The 17899-nt window shown below is 37.8% G+C and overlaps 1 protein-coding gene across 2 annotated transcripts in view; it reads left to right on the top strand.

Annotated features, from left to right (window-relative positions):
* The window catches only part of PUS10 (pseudouridine synthase 10), a 66624-nt gene that overhangs the window by 31198 nt on the left and 17527 nt on the right, over positions 1-17899 (top strand). For both annotated transcript variants that reach the window (XM_040993398.1, XM_040993397.1), the window contains exons 5-10: positions 5201-5235; positions 9690-9801; positions 12652-12713; positions 13006-13051; positions 15341-15405; positions 17082-17167. In XM_040993398.1, the coding sequence (XP_040849332.1) occupies positions 5201-5235; positions 9690-9801; positions 12652-12713; positions 13006-13051; positions 15341-15405; positions 17082-17167 (406 nt within the window). The remainder of the gene's footprint in view (positions 1-5200; positions 5236-9689; positions 9802-12651; positions 12714-13005; positions 13052-15340; positions 15406-17081; positions 17168-17899) is intronic.

Consider the following 17899-nt stretch of genomic DNA (forward strand, 5'->3'; position numbering starts at 1 on the left):
CATTCAAATACATGCATAACTTAAACTAGGTCAACATAGTTCACTGAAATTTCAACTTAAAGGGATCCTTGGAGATATCTTTTAATCAACTTGTAATTTGCATGTTAATTATATGTTCTTTTAAAATGTACTTGAGAGTCCTTTAAAGCAGTTATATATATATATATATATATATATATATATGTGTGTGTATATATATAAATTTAAAGCATAGGTCCTGAAAATATGGTTTGTTTTATTAACCTACCTCGTCTATGAATAAAACCTTTGCTACAGAAACGCAAATTTCCCCAGACTATTATTCAGAACACAACATTCTGAATTAGTGGGTAGTCTTAATCCATTTTCGTTTGATTTCCCTGATGCAAAAGCACAAATAGCACTTTTACTGCAAACATCTGAATTTTCTCCTGTAACAGGTGTTCTGAAACTGTGAATACATACTGAAGGGTTGCAGAGATGATCTGTACTGAACCCAAGAGACAGAGCCCTGTCCACACAAGCCACTAAAGGAAGAGGGGGGAAAAAAAAACACTATATTCAACACAAATTTGTTATAGAAATACTGAGTTTCAAAAAGTCTGTAAATCTGTCAAAAATTAAAATGAATTCCCAGTTCAAAAATAGAAACTGTTCTCTGCTTTTGTTTGCTAAGGCTTAAGTAATAGATTTCAACTTACTAGATATACTTAAATTAAAATTTTTCTAATTATCGGTATGTAATCAAATAAAAGCTTTTATGATCTAATGTTACTTCTGATTACTTAGTAAATTGATTTGGCAATAAATTGAGGTGTAATTTGTTTTAACAAACTTACATAAGAGTATATATGATATGTATAAATTCATGATATGATTGTTAAGTTTTTGAAATGGATTCATAAGATTCATTTACATTTTTAAAGTTGCAAAAGTAGAACATTATTGATAAAAAGCCACTCAGAAGTGTATATAGTTAAAATTAATCTCTTTCTCTTCCTCTTTCCTAAATGTTTCTGGAGAAACACTTTGGTATATCTTTTTTAGATCTTTTGCTGTGAAATTATGTAAACACATACATGTTTCATCCATGATTTGGGTTCATATGCTGTACTGTTTTTTTTTTCTTGGAAGAACCTATGATGGAAAGTCCTTAATGTTAGAATTTACCAGATTCTATTAAATCAGAATTTCTTCAGTCCATTTAACCAGCTCAATAGTCAGATCCCCTTCATTGTTTCTTATTACATATGCAATTTGCAGTGCACATCCCTCTAGTGTATCTATATGTTTGTCTGGCAAGTCCTTAGAAGTGAAAATACTGGATTAAAGGAAATACATATGTGAAATTGTGGTAGGTATTTCCATGTTGCCCTCCTTAAAGGGAGTATCAGTTTGTAATATATTGCAACTGCATAGCTTTGCCAAAGTAGTAAATCATGCTTTTCAGTATTTTCTAACCTACATGTGAAAGTTGTTTTAATTTATACTTATTTGATTTTCGTGTGAAATTTCACATCTTTTTATGTGTAGAAATAATTTGGGCTTCCTTTTTTTTTGTTCAATTAGGAGTGATGGGGTAGGCCTGTGTATATAGTAAGCCCACCTCACATAGCAGAGCAGCAGTTTGAATCCCTAGCTACTTGCCTTCTGATCTAGCTTCCTGCTAATGCATCTTGGTAGGCAGCAGGTGTTAGGGGAAATGTTTGGTCCCGTACTACCACATGAGAGATCCAGATGGAGTTCAGTGTGCCTTCTTCCTGGCCCAGCCCTGATTGTCAAAGACATTTAGGGAGTGAACCAGCAGATGCAAGACACCTTTCTGCCCTTGTTCTACCTTTCAAATAGATGTGAATAGATAAAAATAAATATCAAAAAAATAAAATTAAGGGTGTTTACCACGGTAGTTAGATATTGGTTGTGATGCTATTTACTCCCATTCTAGAAATGCTTGGGTTTGATTCATGGCTCCAACTCCTGATCCCAACTTCCTGTTGGTGCAACCTTGATGAGCCTCTAGCTCAAAACCCAAAAGCTCAAGAGCCATTTTTAGGCACAAACCTATCGTCTGAGTGTGTACGTGTAACCAGAGTACACAAGCACTGTGCAAGCAATTATTCAAATGCCCCAATTAGGACTTGGTTAGAATAAATAATCCAGGATTAAATTGTATGGTTCCTGAATTTTCAGGAGTTGACATACTGCCTCTGGTATCAAATTTGATTAAAGTTGATAAGTTTAATGCCATTTGGTTCTGTTAAGGAAGAAAAATTTAATTGCTTACTCTGAAGACTGATTTTTCTCCCTCCTTACTGACTAAGGAATAGAACATTTATTAAAATTATCCTGGTGACCTAAAAGGGAGAAATGTATTTCTTTTTCTTTGACAGTGGCAGGTCCAGGGCATTATTAGCATGTGGTAAAAATGGAATAATTGAGCAATATTGAGTTCTCTGGGATTCAGCCCTCTGGCCCCTGCTGTGTGATTAGTTCTGTCCAACCTGCTGGCTTGCTTGTGCAGGGAGCCTGCTGAGGATTAGGAAGGAAAGCCCTTTAGCAAGTCTCAGGTACTAAAGACATTTGATTGAATTTCACATGTTACACTTGGTTATCTGGGTTCCCTTGGCAACCTCCAGTTCTGCCCTACTTTATAACCAAAGGATGGCAGAATGCATCACATACTTGCTGGCCTCACCTGCAATTGATGATACGGAACAGTTTGCCTCAGGAAACAAAAGGCAAAAAGATGATTGACAAAGGACAGAGAGTCTGAGATCCCTTCAAGAAGAAACAGATAGTTTTGTGTAGCTCAGATCTCATTGATCAGACAGGTTCAAGAACTACCTGTAACAGAATAGATTGGGATATGAGGTGAGGGAACCAAATCCTATAAATTTTTCAAGGGATAAATTTGAAGTTATTATCTGGAAATTATACATTTGCTTTCAATTCAGCAGTAATAGTAATACTAAGTACATGACAGGCATGTTACCTGGCTCTGTATATCCACAATTTTGTGAAACCTTCCTAGTATTCATTCAAAAGAAGTACACTCAATCCTGTATCTGCAGACTCAATTAAACATGGAGGGAAAATATTCTTAAAGAAATTGTATATTAAACACATACAGGCTTTCTTTGTTACCATTCACTGAGGTACAGTCTGAGTACTACTTACATAGAATTTACATTTTACTAGGTATTATAAGTGACCTAGAGGTGATTTAAAGTACATAGGAGGGGACAGGTGTTTAAACTAGTGGTTAGACATGAAGACCTCTCTGTGCCACATCACAGACCTAGGTTCAGTATTTGACTCTGGCACCTGACTCCAGCTTCCTGCTTGTGCAGACTCTTGGGAGACAGTGGTGATGGTTCTGCCACCCACGTGGAAGACGTAGATTGAGTTCCTGGGTGTGGTTTTTTTGAGCATTTGGGGAGTTTACCAGTGGATGGAAGCTCTTTTTGGCTGCTCTGCCTGCCTCTCTGCTTCTCAAAAAGGAAAAATATGAGATGGGAGGATGTGTATACATTATATGTAAGTAATACTGTGCCATTCATAAGGCACTTGAGCATTTGTTACATTTGATATTCACAGGTGGGGCGGGAAGCGATCCTGAAACCAATTACCCACAGATAAGAAGAGATGACTTTACTAACACTCTGTATAGATCAGGACATTGCTGTTTATTGATCTCTTAAAGTAGGAGGCTGAAGGAAGGGGGGGCAATATTGACTATAAGGTTTCACTTTTAGGAAATCCTAATTTGTTATTTCTGATTTCAAAGTCCTATAGTTAGAATATTATGCCTATTAATGATTACTTTTAGCCATTCAGAAAAGTTAAGATTAGCATCATAGTCCAATCCTCTTGTTTTACACATTAGGAAACTGAGCTCTAGAAATTACATAAAGTTGGGTTTTCTTATTCCTAGTAATTTGTGTGTTATACTGTGCTCAAACAGTTGAAAACAGGGCTTGGATACCCAGGAAGAGAGATGGTGGCACTGTAAACTATCTTAGGTTGAGCCCTGTGGAATAACAAACCAGAGAATTGGGAGACACTGCCAAGACTTTCCGGCATTGGGATAAGTTCTCTACCTAGTGATTAGATTCTTTTCTTGGCTCAAGTCAGGCTGTATTAGTTGTACCTCACATTTCTGAATTACTGCCAGTCTTTGAAGTCCTTACTATCGTCATTTGAAGGAATTTCCCATTATACAGAACATGGTACTACATATGAGCCACAGTGTATACGTATGTTATGTTGAAGGAGTGTGGGGGATAATGACTAGCCATTTTTGTGACATGTGGAAACAGAAACTATTTGTGGTACTTTATTAATTTATATGGCAGTTCCCATTATGTTCACCATATGCCATACACTCTAGTGCCAAGACACGTCATAAGCTTTCATAAAGGTGAAAGCTGTGGGAATCTAATGGAGAACTGAGAAATCTTAAGTGTCACACAACTACCACACAAAGCAGCTTCTAAAAGTTTAATTTAATCATGTGATGTCTATGATTGTGAATGTTATCTTCATGTTAGTAAATTTTTTTCAGCTTATTAATCTTTTCCAAAATGTTTTCTCTAAAATTTTAGTATGAGAATTTTTCAGAATATAGAAAAGTTGAAAGAATTGTTAGTAAATACTAATATACTCTTTAGATTCTACTTTTTATTTTGTATCTGCTATGTTATGGATCTAGCCATCCATCCCTTCAAGTTAGTTTTTATTATATTTCATCATGAGTTGTGCGCATTAGTACATCTTACTGAGGTGTAGATATTATCAAGAGTTAAATGTGATAGCCGTACTGAAAAAAAACAATAACAAAAAACTGGGACTGTGTGCCTGGTCATTTTGGGCTTTTTCCCGCATGAAATAATAGAGTTGTTTTACGAAAAACTTGTAAGCTCCCCACGGTAAGAACACTCAGACCTCATAATGAGAAATAGAATTCTGCAGGGAGTAGGGGGATATCCCTGTTGAATTCCTAGGCCACAGAGAGTCAGTGCTGCTAAGTGAGGTCTTACCTCATTCATGATTTTAAATGAGAGTAACATTACTGCCACAGTTCTAAACACTAACTCCTCTCCAAAAAAGGGGAGTTTGATTAGCAAATTCGTTAAACAGTTCAATGATGATACTGGAACCTAATTTCACTGAACATTTCCCCCTTTTTCTTTTCACTCTGGTGTGACTAAATTGCCTACAGCATGCTGCATGGTTGCTGGTAAAACAGGAAATGGGGTAAGTAATTTAGGTAGGGAATTTTTACTACCATTTAAGTACAAGTTACCTGATTCTTGAAGTACTTTTACTACCACAAGCACTACTGCTACTTCTCTGGTCTTTAAGAGTGGATTCACTACCTACTAGAGAAATTGGTGGGAAGAAATCATTTTTTTAACATAGAAATTTAGAGTATTAGTGTTTAGTTCACTTTCAAGGCAGTTTAGCAATCCCTTAAAGCAGATTTCTTGCCTATATAGAGGTAAAGTGAATGCAAACACAGGTTTTAGGCACATTATAGTGTAATCTGGGAAGTTATTTGAAGAGTAGATTTTACCTTGGTCTTAGAAATCAAATTGGAAAAGTTAAAAATCATAGTTAAGGCAGAACAACTGTGGGTTCATACGTAGATATCACATAGATGACCTAGCTTTGCAATCCTTTATCTGGGACCCTTAGGGGCCAAATACATTTTTGGACTTAGAATCTTTGGACTGTAAGAATGTAATCTGACCCTGTCATGTTAATACTCCTTTCCTCCAGGACTTGGGGTGGTACGATGTAGGCAAATGTATTAATATTTCTACAGTGAAACAAGAATACTCACACTAAGTTTAGTAAACAGATAATAGACTTGCTGTTCACCAGAATTAGGTTGCCAAAAGAGTTTTTAAAAAATAAAGACAGCTTTTAATTCCCTAGTACTCTGTAGATTTCAAATAAAAAATGTTGTCAGTATGGAAAGTGCTCTGTGCTTTGCTAGAGGCTCCAATGTTAACTGGGGAGGACCCAGAGAGAAGTATAGAGGTATTTTTCCTCCCTGTTAGAGATCTTATTTTACATTTATATTATCACATGACATGTTTTAAGCACTGAGGTAAAGACAAAGTTTGTCTTTTAGAATAAGATATACCATCACTTAAGTCTTCAAATATTATTGCACTTTTAAGTCTTAACTATGATTTTTAATTTTTCCAATTTGACAGTATTCATGAAATTATCTGAAGACTGATTTTAGCTGACAAAAGCACCGTTAAGCACACATGGCAGTCCTAAATGGTTATTTGTTATGAATTTTAAAAATATTACTTGTGTTAACAGTGACAGTGCAGTTGGAGGGGACTGTACCTTCTCCAGGCTACATAAGAAAAATTGCCAACAGTGTGGTGGGAAATGTGGGCCTTCCCAAGGCAATGATCCACGGGTCCTGCAGATGTTAGCCCACACATGTTCCTGTGCTTGCGGATGGGTCTCGTGACCCACTGAGTGTCAGGATTTCTTCTGATAGTTTTATGGATCACAGAGGATAAACTCTAAGAATGTATTTGTATGTAGGATTTTTACCAACCCAGGAAGAATTCAGGACTCTGACAGCTTCACAGTATCCCCATTTGTTCTTCAGCAACAGACTGGAGCTGCTTACAAACTTTAACTGGTTAACACCATACTGGGCAAGCTGGTCATAGATCATACTGCCTTAGCACATATGTGATATAATCTTGCTTGGCCTGGTATCCCAGGCTATGCACCTTGTTGGGTCAAATGGACAGGGCACCCTGTGCAGCTTGGAGTGTTGGCAGATATGCCAGCAACATCCCTCAGGAGAAAGCTCATCACATCTCACTGCTTCTCTCTCCCTTGCTCCTGGGTCACTTGCATGCCCCCATCCTGGCTGACCTGGCGGGTACCAACAGATGCAGAGGAAGCCTTCTGTGTGTGTGTGTGTGTGTGTGTGTGTGTGTGTGTGTGTGTGAATAAATACACACACGTATCTATTTTATCAGAATCTCATACTTGCTTAAATGACATATAGAAAAAATAAGTTAGATTTGTTTCTTGCTTTTTATTCCACATTTGTACTTTTAGAAGTGTAATTACAAATTTATCAGAGGTTTTGGAGGTTTAATTAGGCTTTGCTAAGTTAGTCTCAAATGCTTATAATTCTGGCATAATAGAATTTTATCTCATATGTTTAGAAATCTGGTAGATTTGATTTTATTTACTTGAAAGGTTAAGTGTCACAGAGGGAGAGACAGAGAATGATCTTCCACCTGGTTTACTCTCCAGGGCTGGGCCAGTCCAAAACCAACAGCCAAGAACTTGATTTGGGACTCTCACTAGAGTAGTAGGGGGTCAAAAACTTGGCCCATTGTCTGCTGCTTCCGGCAAACATCAGCAGGAAGCTGAATTGGAACCAGAGCAGCCATAACTTGATCCAGCACTCAGACAAAGGCTGCTAATGTCACAGCTACAACTTAACCCACTGGGCTGCCAGCAACCTGGTTGTCCATATACGTTAATGTAAATTACGCTTTTAAAAGGACAAGTATGGATTATACCCCCAACCCCAAAAAATAAATTAAATTACCTTTTGTGTAAATCACTTAAGCGAGTATGAAGACAGCCTAAAGCATATTTTAAAGCTTATTAGTCGCATTTGAACTTCAGGATTGAAAACCTGCATCTTTAGTATTTTTACCTTGCATAAGAGTACTTTAAAGGGCCCGGCGCGGTGGTGCAAGTGGTTAAGGTCCTTGCCTTGCACGCCCGGGATCCCATATGGGCGCCGGTTCTATCCCGGCAGCCCCGCTTCCCTTCCAGCTCCCTGCCTGTGGCCCGGGAAAGCAGTCGAGGACGGCCCAGAGCTTTGGGACCCTACACCCGTGTGGGAGACCCGGAGGAGGCTCCTGGCTTCGGATTGGCATAGTATCATAGTATCGGCCATTGCACTCACTTGGGGAGTGAATCATCGGATGGAAGATCTTCCTCTCTGTCTCTCCTCTCTGTATATCCGCCTTTCCAATAAAAAAGTAGTAAAAATAAATCTTTTTTAAAAAAAGAGTACTTTAAAAATTTCTTTCACAGTGCCATTAAGAAGTTTAGAGGTAGCCATTTGGGTGACTGGGAAAAGAAAGGGAAAGAAAGAAAAGAAGGAAGAAGGGAAAAAGATGGGCATGTGGCAGAACAGCTATAATCCAACACTTGGGATACCTGCATCCCATGTGTTACTGCCTAAAGTAGAATTCTGCGGCCACTTTCCATCCACCTTCATGCAGATGGGATGGCTCAGATCCTTGAACATCTGCCACCTACATGGAAAATGGCTTGAATTCTTGGCTTCAGCTAGACCCAGCCCTGGCTATTGCAAGCCTTTGGAAAGTGAACTAGCAAATGAAGGTGTCTCTACCTCCGTCCCTCTGCCTTTCAGATTAAAAAGAAAACACAAAAGCAAAAATCCCCAAACTTTTGACTGTAATGCTATTTTCTGTGTATGTCATTAAATCCTTAAATTATTGATCCTATGACAGTCTTAAAATTTCAAGAACGGTTTCTGAATGGTTTCTAGCTTATGAAGCTTAGTGTCTGAATAGGCTCTTCAGTATAGAGAATCATTTGGATTCTTTGTCAGATGCGTTAGCCGAGCGTTTCCATGTTGTATCACAATACCAAAGCACACAAAAGTCCTCCCTGTGACCAGTCATGTTCTCAGCTGGGTTCAGAACGGGAAAAATCAACTAGTTCTAAATTTTCAATTTTAGACAGAGTGATTTTTTTTTTACATGAATTGAATTTAGCTATGAACTAAATCACTTTTGTTTTGTGCTGGTAATCAGTACTGCTTTTTGCTCTGACTGGATTGGATATTGCCTATAATATCTAGGAGTCAAAATTAGACAATTTGTGGGCTGCTTTAAAAGTTGGTCTTAACTAGCTCTTAAAAAAAAAAAGCCCTGTAAATAAGCATTTGACTGGTTTGAAGTTTTAATTATTTAAATGATGAATGATGTAATATCTCAGTGTTCTCAACTGAGTAGAACAGTTTTAATAATTTCTTTATTCTTACCTCAGTTCCTTTCTATCACAATTTTAGGTTACAGACAAAAATTAGAACTCATTTTAGGTACTTCCCAAAATCTATTTATTGGCTCATATGTATATTTGTGGGGAAGGTCAGTTTTTTATTCAAACATTTATCTGATACTATATTGATAAGCATTTTAGAACATTGATACTTTAGAATTGAGTATTTCTTCTTCAGCAGTACAGGAAAAATAAGACACAGCTTTTTACATGAATTTCCCACAAGTGAGCCCCATTTTCCGCAGAAAAGGAAATGCTAGTATTTTAAATATGGATATGATTATTGCAATGCACAGCTTATAGATTGTGAGCAATAAATGACCCATTTCCTAATGTATAAATCATGGAATCTGGCAGGTCCAGAAAACCCCAGCAATTTGCTTTGTTTCTTTGAAGCTTTTAAAAGTATCTTAATGCCATTTTAAAAAATAGTTCCCAGTTGCACAAATACAAAGTCCATGTGGTGAGGAATTCTTGTTCACTTTGTTTTCTACCTTTTATCTAATATCTAGAACAGTGTCTAACACACAGTAGGCATTTGGTCAATATTTTTAAGTAATTGCATGCATTCTTTAAGAGAATGTTAGTGAATTAATTTTTATGTTCTTCAGGAAGCAGAATCTGTCTCTGGGAAGAAATGATATAATTCAGCTAAAAGAAGCTTACAAATGGATAACTCATCCCCTGTTTTTAGAGGAACTGGGTGTTCCTGTTGATGGAAAGGTATGGAGTCATCTGTATTATTAATTCTATTCTCTATGATGTTTGTTTTATTGCATTATGTGGCAAAGTTGGCTAGCCAAAAGAATCTTTAAGTCATTAAAGGCTTTTTAAACCTTTAAAATGGCAATTTCTGATTATCTTAAATTAAGATTAGATATTTTATTTCCTTATTTTCTTTGGGATCCAAGACTCTTGTGAATATAGTAAGTGCATGGTACCATAATTAACTTTTTTTTTTTTTAAAGATTTATTTTTATTATTTTTTCATTGGAAAGGCGGATATACAGAGAGGAGAGACAGAGAGGAAGATCTTCCATCCGATGATTCACTCCCCAAGTGAGCGCAACGGGCCGATACTATGCCAATCCGAAGCCAGGAGCCTCTTCCGGGTCTCCCACAGGGGTGCAGGGTCCCAAAGCTCTGGGCCGTCCTTGACTGCTTTCCCAGGCCACAAGCAGGGAGCTGGAAGGGAAGCGGGGCTGCCGGGATTAGAACCGGCGCCCATATGGGATCCCGGGCGTGCAAGGCGAGGACCTTTAACCACTTGCGCCACTGCGCCGGGCCCCATAATTAACTTTTAAAAGCTAACAAATGAACCTTTGCCTTCAGTGTATTTATACTGTAATTGGAGGGACATGTTTGTTACACAACGTTGCATAAGTAACTGTGAGCAAGTGTAGTGTCAGCTTTACACTTTAATTTATCTCTGTGTCTAATTGCATTTTCAAATGCACAGACAGATGTGAGTGAACACAGCAGGGGTGAGCTCAGGCTATGCCACTGTGTTTACCTGAGAACCAAGACACTTAGCCAGGTGTCCTAGTCTAGAGAAGATCTTGCCTCCATCCCTGTGTGGATTGAATCCTGACAAACGCTTGGTGGATTTCCAGATGTGAAAAACCAGACCTATTCCTAGCTTTTCATAGATTTTATTTATTTTAATCTAATTTAAAAATTTTTTTAATTAGCTTTTAGCAGAGTCAGTATAGTTTAAATTAGGTGTTAATGGTACAACCTCATTGCTTCATCATTTTTTTTTTGAAATTCCCTGAATGTCACACACACGCATGCTGAAGTAATCACCACTGTTTTAATAAGATCACAAAGCTGAGTGCTTTTGTTTGACCATTCTGAGTCATACAGCTCTATTTTCTTCTGTTAGTAAGAGCAAGCTCTGACTGTTATTTAAGCTGAACACTGAGAGAATAGAGAATAAAACCACTTCACAGATAGTAGGAGGAGGAAATGAGGTAATGAAAGTACTTTGGAAATTAGAGAAGTCATTAATGCAAAATATTTTTACCTCAAATTTCAGTTTTGAAGCACAAATGCATTTACATGATGAACAGTGAGAACAGAAAATAGAAAACAAATATGTAATGTTCTAATAGTTTCAGGCAAAGTGAGAGTTTTTTTTTTTAAATAAATGTTTGCCTTAATTTTGTTTTGTAGTTTAGAATAAAGTACAAAGAAGCAGATATTCAATGTTATGATTCTAGAATAACCAATAGGATTGTTGATAGTCCAATGAAATCAGTAAATACAGAACCCAGTAAATACTGAATTAAATAAAAAGACAGACCCATTTGTAACATGCTATAACATTTATTGCGTTTGTTCAATGTGGAATTCTCCATAGAGGCAAAAGGATAGGAAATATGAAATTGTGGCTTTTTGAGGTACAAAAATGCTCACTGTAGCATTTTTTTAAATAACAAAAATATTGGGCCCGGCGCGGTGGCGCAAGTGGTTAAAGGTCCTCGCCTTGCACGCCCGGGATCCCATATGGGCGCCGGTTCTAATCCCGGCAGCCCCGCTTCCCTTCCAGCTCCCTGCTTGTGGCCTGGGAAAGCAGTCGAGGACAGCCCAAAGCTTTGGGAACCTGCACCCGCGTGGGAGACCTGGAAGAGGCTCCTGGCTTCGGATCGGCATAGCATCGGCCCGTTGCGCTCACTTGGGGAGTGAATCATCGGATGGAAGATCTTCCTCTCTGTCTCTCCTCCTCTCTGTATATCCGCCTTTCCAATGAAAAAATAATAAAAATAAATCTTTAAAAAAAATAAATAAATAAATAACAAAAATATTTTACAATTTAAATGAAACTCCCTGGAATTGAAAGGATGTGCATGAGATTTTTTTTCCCCAATATATGTCTATTAACTAAAAAAGTATATATGTGCATATTTATATTCATTAAAAAAAACCCTAGAAATATACATGTCAAATTGTTAATAGTTTTGCTCCTAACAAGTGGGAACAAAAACCATTAACCTTTATTGTTTTAGAATTTATATATATATACACCATTTATAATAAAAGTTTATAAAATTTTAACTTTAATTTATTTTTATCATAATAAAAAATCAATGTCTCTTTTGAGACTCAGATCTCTTAAGAAATTTGAATTTTTTCCAAAGAAGCTTGATGTGTAGTTTTTAAGGATGTGAGTAATATGTTTTTTTCCTTGCTAATAATCCTAATCACAGTATTAGCAGAACTGTTCATAATTTCTTTCAGTACCCTAAATTATTTTTTCTTCACATCTGATTTACATATCTGTTTCCAAATTTATACACATTTGTTTCAAAATTTAGCTAGCTATTTTTTTTGGCAGTATCATTAGTGATGACTGAGTTTCAGAAGTTAATATGTGCATGGGTGCACCACACACACATACGCACACACAGTCAGCTGCCCTGCGAACAAGCTGCTGGAGAGCAGTAGTGTTTCTAGTTATGCCTGTCACCCCTTTTTGAGCCAGCCTTTGAGAGTTAATGTCTATTTCCATTCATAAGCTGTTAGATGTTGGTTTCCTTTTGCTCATTTGTAAACTGTCTTTATAATTTTTAGAGCTTGTTTGAAGTGAGTGTGGTCTTTGCTCACGCAGAAACAGTTGAGGATTGCCACTTCCTGTAAGTTGCCACATGAACTACAATGTCAATTGTGTGAAACTGTTCATCCTTTTTTTGGTCTTCATGAAAATAGTGTTGCTTCTCTTTCTAATGCACATGTCATCTCTTGATAGATTTAAGACAATGTTCTAGTACAAGATTCTTAGGAAGCCAATGCAGTTTGTGTCAAGATTAATTTTTGTCTGCTTCTCATGTTCTGAGTTTGGCAGCCATGTTATAGAAAGTATATTTAAAGTGTACCTTTGCCTAAATAACCCGACTAACCTGTACATTAATTTGAATTGTATTGTAGAGGTATGATATGCTCAGATTGTTTCAAGCCAGCAAAAAATAAACAGGTAAGGATTTCATTTTCTTATTATATAATTAGTGAGTGTTGTCTCAGCTTATTAACATAAATATTTCAAAGGATTTGCATTAGATGTGTGGTTCAGAAATGAGGAACCAAAAATCAATTTTTAAGTATTTCTGTTTGCTGCCTTTATTGCTATTTAAGAAAAAAAAAATGTTAGTGCTTTTGCCTCTGGTGAGGAGGTTGCAGCACACAGGCATCCTCCTATTTGTGTGTCTGGGTTGTCCACCAGGTCACATAATTCAGAATTGGTGTTTCAGTGGTGTTACTATTACCCATTTGGGGAAATCCAATTTTTAGATTTTAATCCACCAAGTTACATCATCTGGGAAAATCCATGTGCACTTTTGATAGCATTCCAAATTTCTGTCTAAAATACATTTCCTAGAAATTGGTATTTTAAATGTCCAAAATTAATTATTTAGGATAACCTTTAATTAGGTTGAGTATCCCTCACCCAAAATGCTTTGGACTAGAAATGTTTCACGTTTCAGGTAGTTTTTGGACTGTTCCAGATTTTTAATTGTTTACTAGACTTTACATATTGAGCCTTCTTAATCTGGATTTCAGATTTTCAGATTAGAGATAGTAACCTGAATAGCCTACTTCAGTCTGTGTTTGCAGAAAGGGCTGAAAACATAGTCCAGTATGAAATTAGCTGAACTTCATGTTACTAAGCAAATTCATTAGCATGTACCATAACCTGTTATTCTAGGATAGCATGGCATGGTGCAGTGGTGACATACTTTCACACCAGGTACTTAGCTGATTGATATATTGTCAGATATTCTTACAGTTTTAATGACATCTATTTGTAAGAACTATTAAAAATAACAGATGAGAATGTGTCTGGTTTTCCTCTTATTTTGTCTAATTGCTGGCCTTTTAAAACTAGGGAAAAGAGTTTGTCATATTTGTAAAAACCATGCAGAAACAATTAGAAATGCAGACCACACGTTAAGTGGCACTTCCCTGCTTTCCTCATGTCTTAGATGGGGCCTTGCCTGTTGGTGCAGCAGCCCGAGGATGATGGTAAAGTCACTGAAGGTTGGGGCTCTTACTATGCCACAGTCTGCCCTGCAGGCTGCAGCAGTTGAATGACTCAACATCTTGTCATCTAGTTTTATTTTTTGTTGTTACATTGAAGGAACTATACAAGTGCCAGCATCAAACAATGGGTTGAGGAAATTTTTGTTAAGCCATCATAGTTACCGCACAATTAACCTAGTAGGAACTATTGGTTCTCAAATGTCCTTTTCTTGCCTTGTGGCTAGAAGGAGATTGAATGTCCTTTTGAAATTCTTTCAGGCCCAAGATTTCATGTCTTATCAGATAGGTGCTTAATTTTCCTTTCTAACCAGTTTTATTTATTTATTTTTAAAGATGTCTTTATTTCATTTGAAAGGCAAAGTGATAGAAGAGAGAGGAAAAAAGAGAGAGAAAATTTTGTAGCTGCTGACTAATTCCTCAGTTAGCTGCAGCCACCCAGGCTAAAGTCAGGAGGCAGGAACTCCGTCAAGATCTCCCACATGGGTGATGGGGACTGAGCAATTGGATCATTCTCTGCTTTCCCAGGCACATTAGCAGAGAGTGAGATTGGAAGCAGAATAGCCAGGATTTGAACCAGCACTTTGTGACAGCCTAACCCACTATGCCACAACCCTGCCCTAATTCTAATCATATTGTATCTTGCAGAACTCCCTAAAATTCCCCAACATGCTTTAGAAAAAAAACGTTGCCTTTATGGTGAACTGTTGAGATGCCTACATTGTACTCTGTTGTAGTGAATACAGTTTCTCAGAACAAACAATTGTGATTTATCACAACCGTGTTGATATATGCTAGTTAATTCTCAAATTTCCACTATATAGGTTGGTAGCTTGACTTTATTTGAAAAAACAAAAAACCCAAGCGGGACATTTGTGATAGATGCTTCTCTGTTCAGAGTAGTAAAACTGCCTACTTTGCAGCTGCTGAGGGATATGGATTGACAGATGACCAGGGTGGGCTGGTTGGCTCTGTTTTATCTCTAACCCCTGCAGTCACCTGCCAGTGTGTGTGCCGGGGTCTCGATAGGAATGTTGGGTAAAGAAGGTAGATGCAGCAAATGAAATCCCTCAGGAGATCTGGGGGAAAAGTATTTCTCCCTTTCAAATATGTAAAATGATACAATCCTTCAATCATGTTCTATGTATCACTTCACCTGTTTTATTTTTTAATGATATAATTAATGCTTGATTTTTGTTTTTTCTCTTTTCATTCTACCCCATTTTAGTCAGTATTCACTAGGATGGCAGTTATGAAAGCTTTGAATAAGATAACAGAAGAGGATTTCCGGAAGTAAGTTTAAGTTTTAAAATATGCAAGTAACATGGAGGTTTCAGAATAAAGGAAAAAGCTGGTTGTATTTCAGGGACCAAACCTATGTCTTGGTTACTGTTGTATCCCCAATTATCAAATCAATATTTAAATTATCAATCCAGTCCCAACTTCTTTATATTTTAGCAGAGGATATTGCTGATCAAAGAGGGAGTTGCCTTGCCCAAGATTTCAACTCAGAGGCAGGTCTCCCACTCTCTGGCCCAGGGCCATTCCCATCACAGTGAGAAACTCACAAAAGCCTTCTCTGGCCCAGCATGATGGCCTAGCGGCTAAATCCTCGCCTTCCATGCACTGGGATCCCATATGGGCACCGGTTTGTATCCTGGCTGTTCCACTTACCATCCAGCTCCCTGCTTATGGTCTGGGAAAGCAGTAGAGGATGGCCCAAAGCCTTGGGACCCTATACATGTATGGGAGACCTGGTAGAAGCTCCTGGCTCCTGGCTTTGGATCCGCTCAGTTCCAGTCATTTTGGCCATGGCCACTTGGGTAGTGAACCAGCAATGGAAGATCTTTCTGTCTCTCCAGCTTTCCTCTACCTTTCCAATAAAAATAAATGGATCTTTAAAAGAAAAAAAAAACATATAGCCTTCTCCTCCCTCACCTGGAGATGGACTGAGTAGGAAATCCAGGATTAAAGATGCCAAGGAATAGCACTGTGTCAGAGAGCTCTATTCCCCAGTCAAATCTCTGGCAGGTTGCCTCCCTCTTTAGTCATCAGTATCCTCTTGTAAAGCATAAGTACACTGAGACACACTTCATACAGTTAGCCTTCTGCATATTAATTCTCTATGAATTCATTTGGTAAAGTAAAATATCATGGCAGTTGTCCTTTCAGAAGATCCTTGAGTACGTTTCAAGCAATGACATTAAGTGGAACGTTTCATATATATGACTGACTAAAATTAAATCTCATAAAGCATTTTTGTTTGAGAATGTGGAGTAAGTTACTTGGTACAATAATGCATACGTTTTCCTAAATGGTTTGTTAAAACATCTTAGGAAACCATATGAGGTTTTTCAAGCCACGTATTTGGGGTTAAACCCACAGCAAGCGATTTGCAAGCAGACTTTGGCAATTCCTGCATGATGGACAGAGAATAAAGCCATGCCTTGTTCTTTTCTATATATCTTGTAGCTTCTTAGTGAAGGAGGCTATGGCACCTATAGTCCACCTTTTCTGGCTCTCATTTACAGGATTATAGTTGGAGTGAAAAGGAAAAAGGTAACTAGCAGAGCACCCTTCCCACAGGGGGACTACCCAAGGAAACCAGCAGCATATGACCCAGGGAACACAATGGCCAAGGTGCCCAACAGGACTTTCCCCCTAAGATATATGGATTTTTTTTCTGTGAATTTGAAGGGTATTGTAAATGATCATCCATGAAGTTGAGGCCTCCTAAGCTTCACAAGCAGCAGCAGAACCCGACTTACATAATGCCAAGGTCAGGTGTAAAGAGTGGTGTGCTCTGCCTAAAAGACCGTGTTGTCCTGAAATGCCAAGTCAGGGGGCAGAGTAGACCTTCCTGAAGCCCAAGCTGTGTGTGTGTCTCAGATGATGCCGATTCATCTTAGTTTTGTGATTCAATATCTTGTCTGGAAAATAGTAGCTGTAAAATCTATTTTGTTTTGCAGGCAGTTCCCTTGTCCTCCAAAGTCACCAAAGGCTGTATGCACTGTTCTTGAAATTGAATGTGCTCATGGTGCTGTTTTTGTGGCTGGTAAAATTATCTAGTCTAGAATATATGTACACTGTCAACTTATTGTCCTTTCTGAAAAAATGATTCCTCTTCTGTTTAATTCTTACTGCCTTTATTGGGTTGTGATTTGTTTGGCCTTTGAGAAGTAGACTCGACTACCAGACTTACTGTAAGTTCACTAGGCATTCCTACTGCAGACCTGTTGCTTAAGATACAACGTCAGTGGAAACTGACACCTCCCAGGCATTAGTGGTTCTCATCAGAGGTGGCCACATTAAAACCAAGGAGATGTAGAGAGCAGAAAATGTCAGGAAAAAGACAGCCGCACAGAGAATGCTTTATAATCAGAAAGCAAAACTGAAAGAATTTATCATTGTCAGTATGACTAGACTCTTGACTTCCACCTTAAAATTAAATTAAAACCAAACTGTTAGATTGGCTTTCCCAAGAGGTCATCTAAGTCAACGGTTTTTGTTTTGATTGTTACCGGCTGTTTCATAGTAATAGTTAAAATGAAATTGTTCTTCAGCCTTGATTACGGTATCCTGCCCTCAGACAACGGGTGCTGCCCGGCGTGGCCCGACTTTATTCATCAAGTGAGGAGGGAGTCACGTTCTGTTGGGGTTTTGTTTTGTTTTGTTTAACTTAGAAAATGTCCTCTATTCAAATTTGTTAGCAAACATTATCACTAATGACTAGTACATTGTTAATGAGGTGTAAAAGCAATAGTTTTTCTTTTGTTTAATGACCCTT

Source organism: Ochotona curzoniae, unplaced genomic scaffold, assembly GCF_017591425.1.
Source record: "Ochotona curzoniae isolate NIBS_2020 unplaced genomic scaffold, NIBS_Ocur_1.0 contig_883, whole genome shotgun sequence".
NCBI lineage: Eukaryota > Metazoa > Chordata > Mammalia > Lagomorpha > Ochotonidae > Ochotona > Ochotona curzoniae.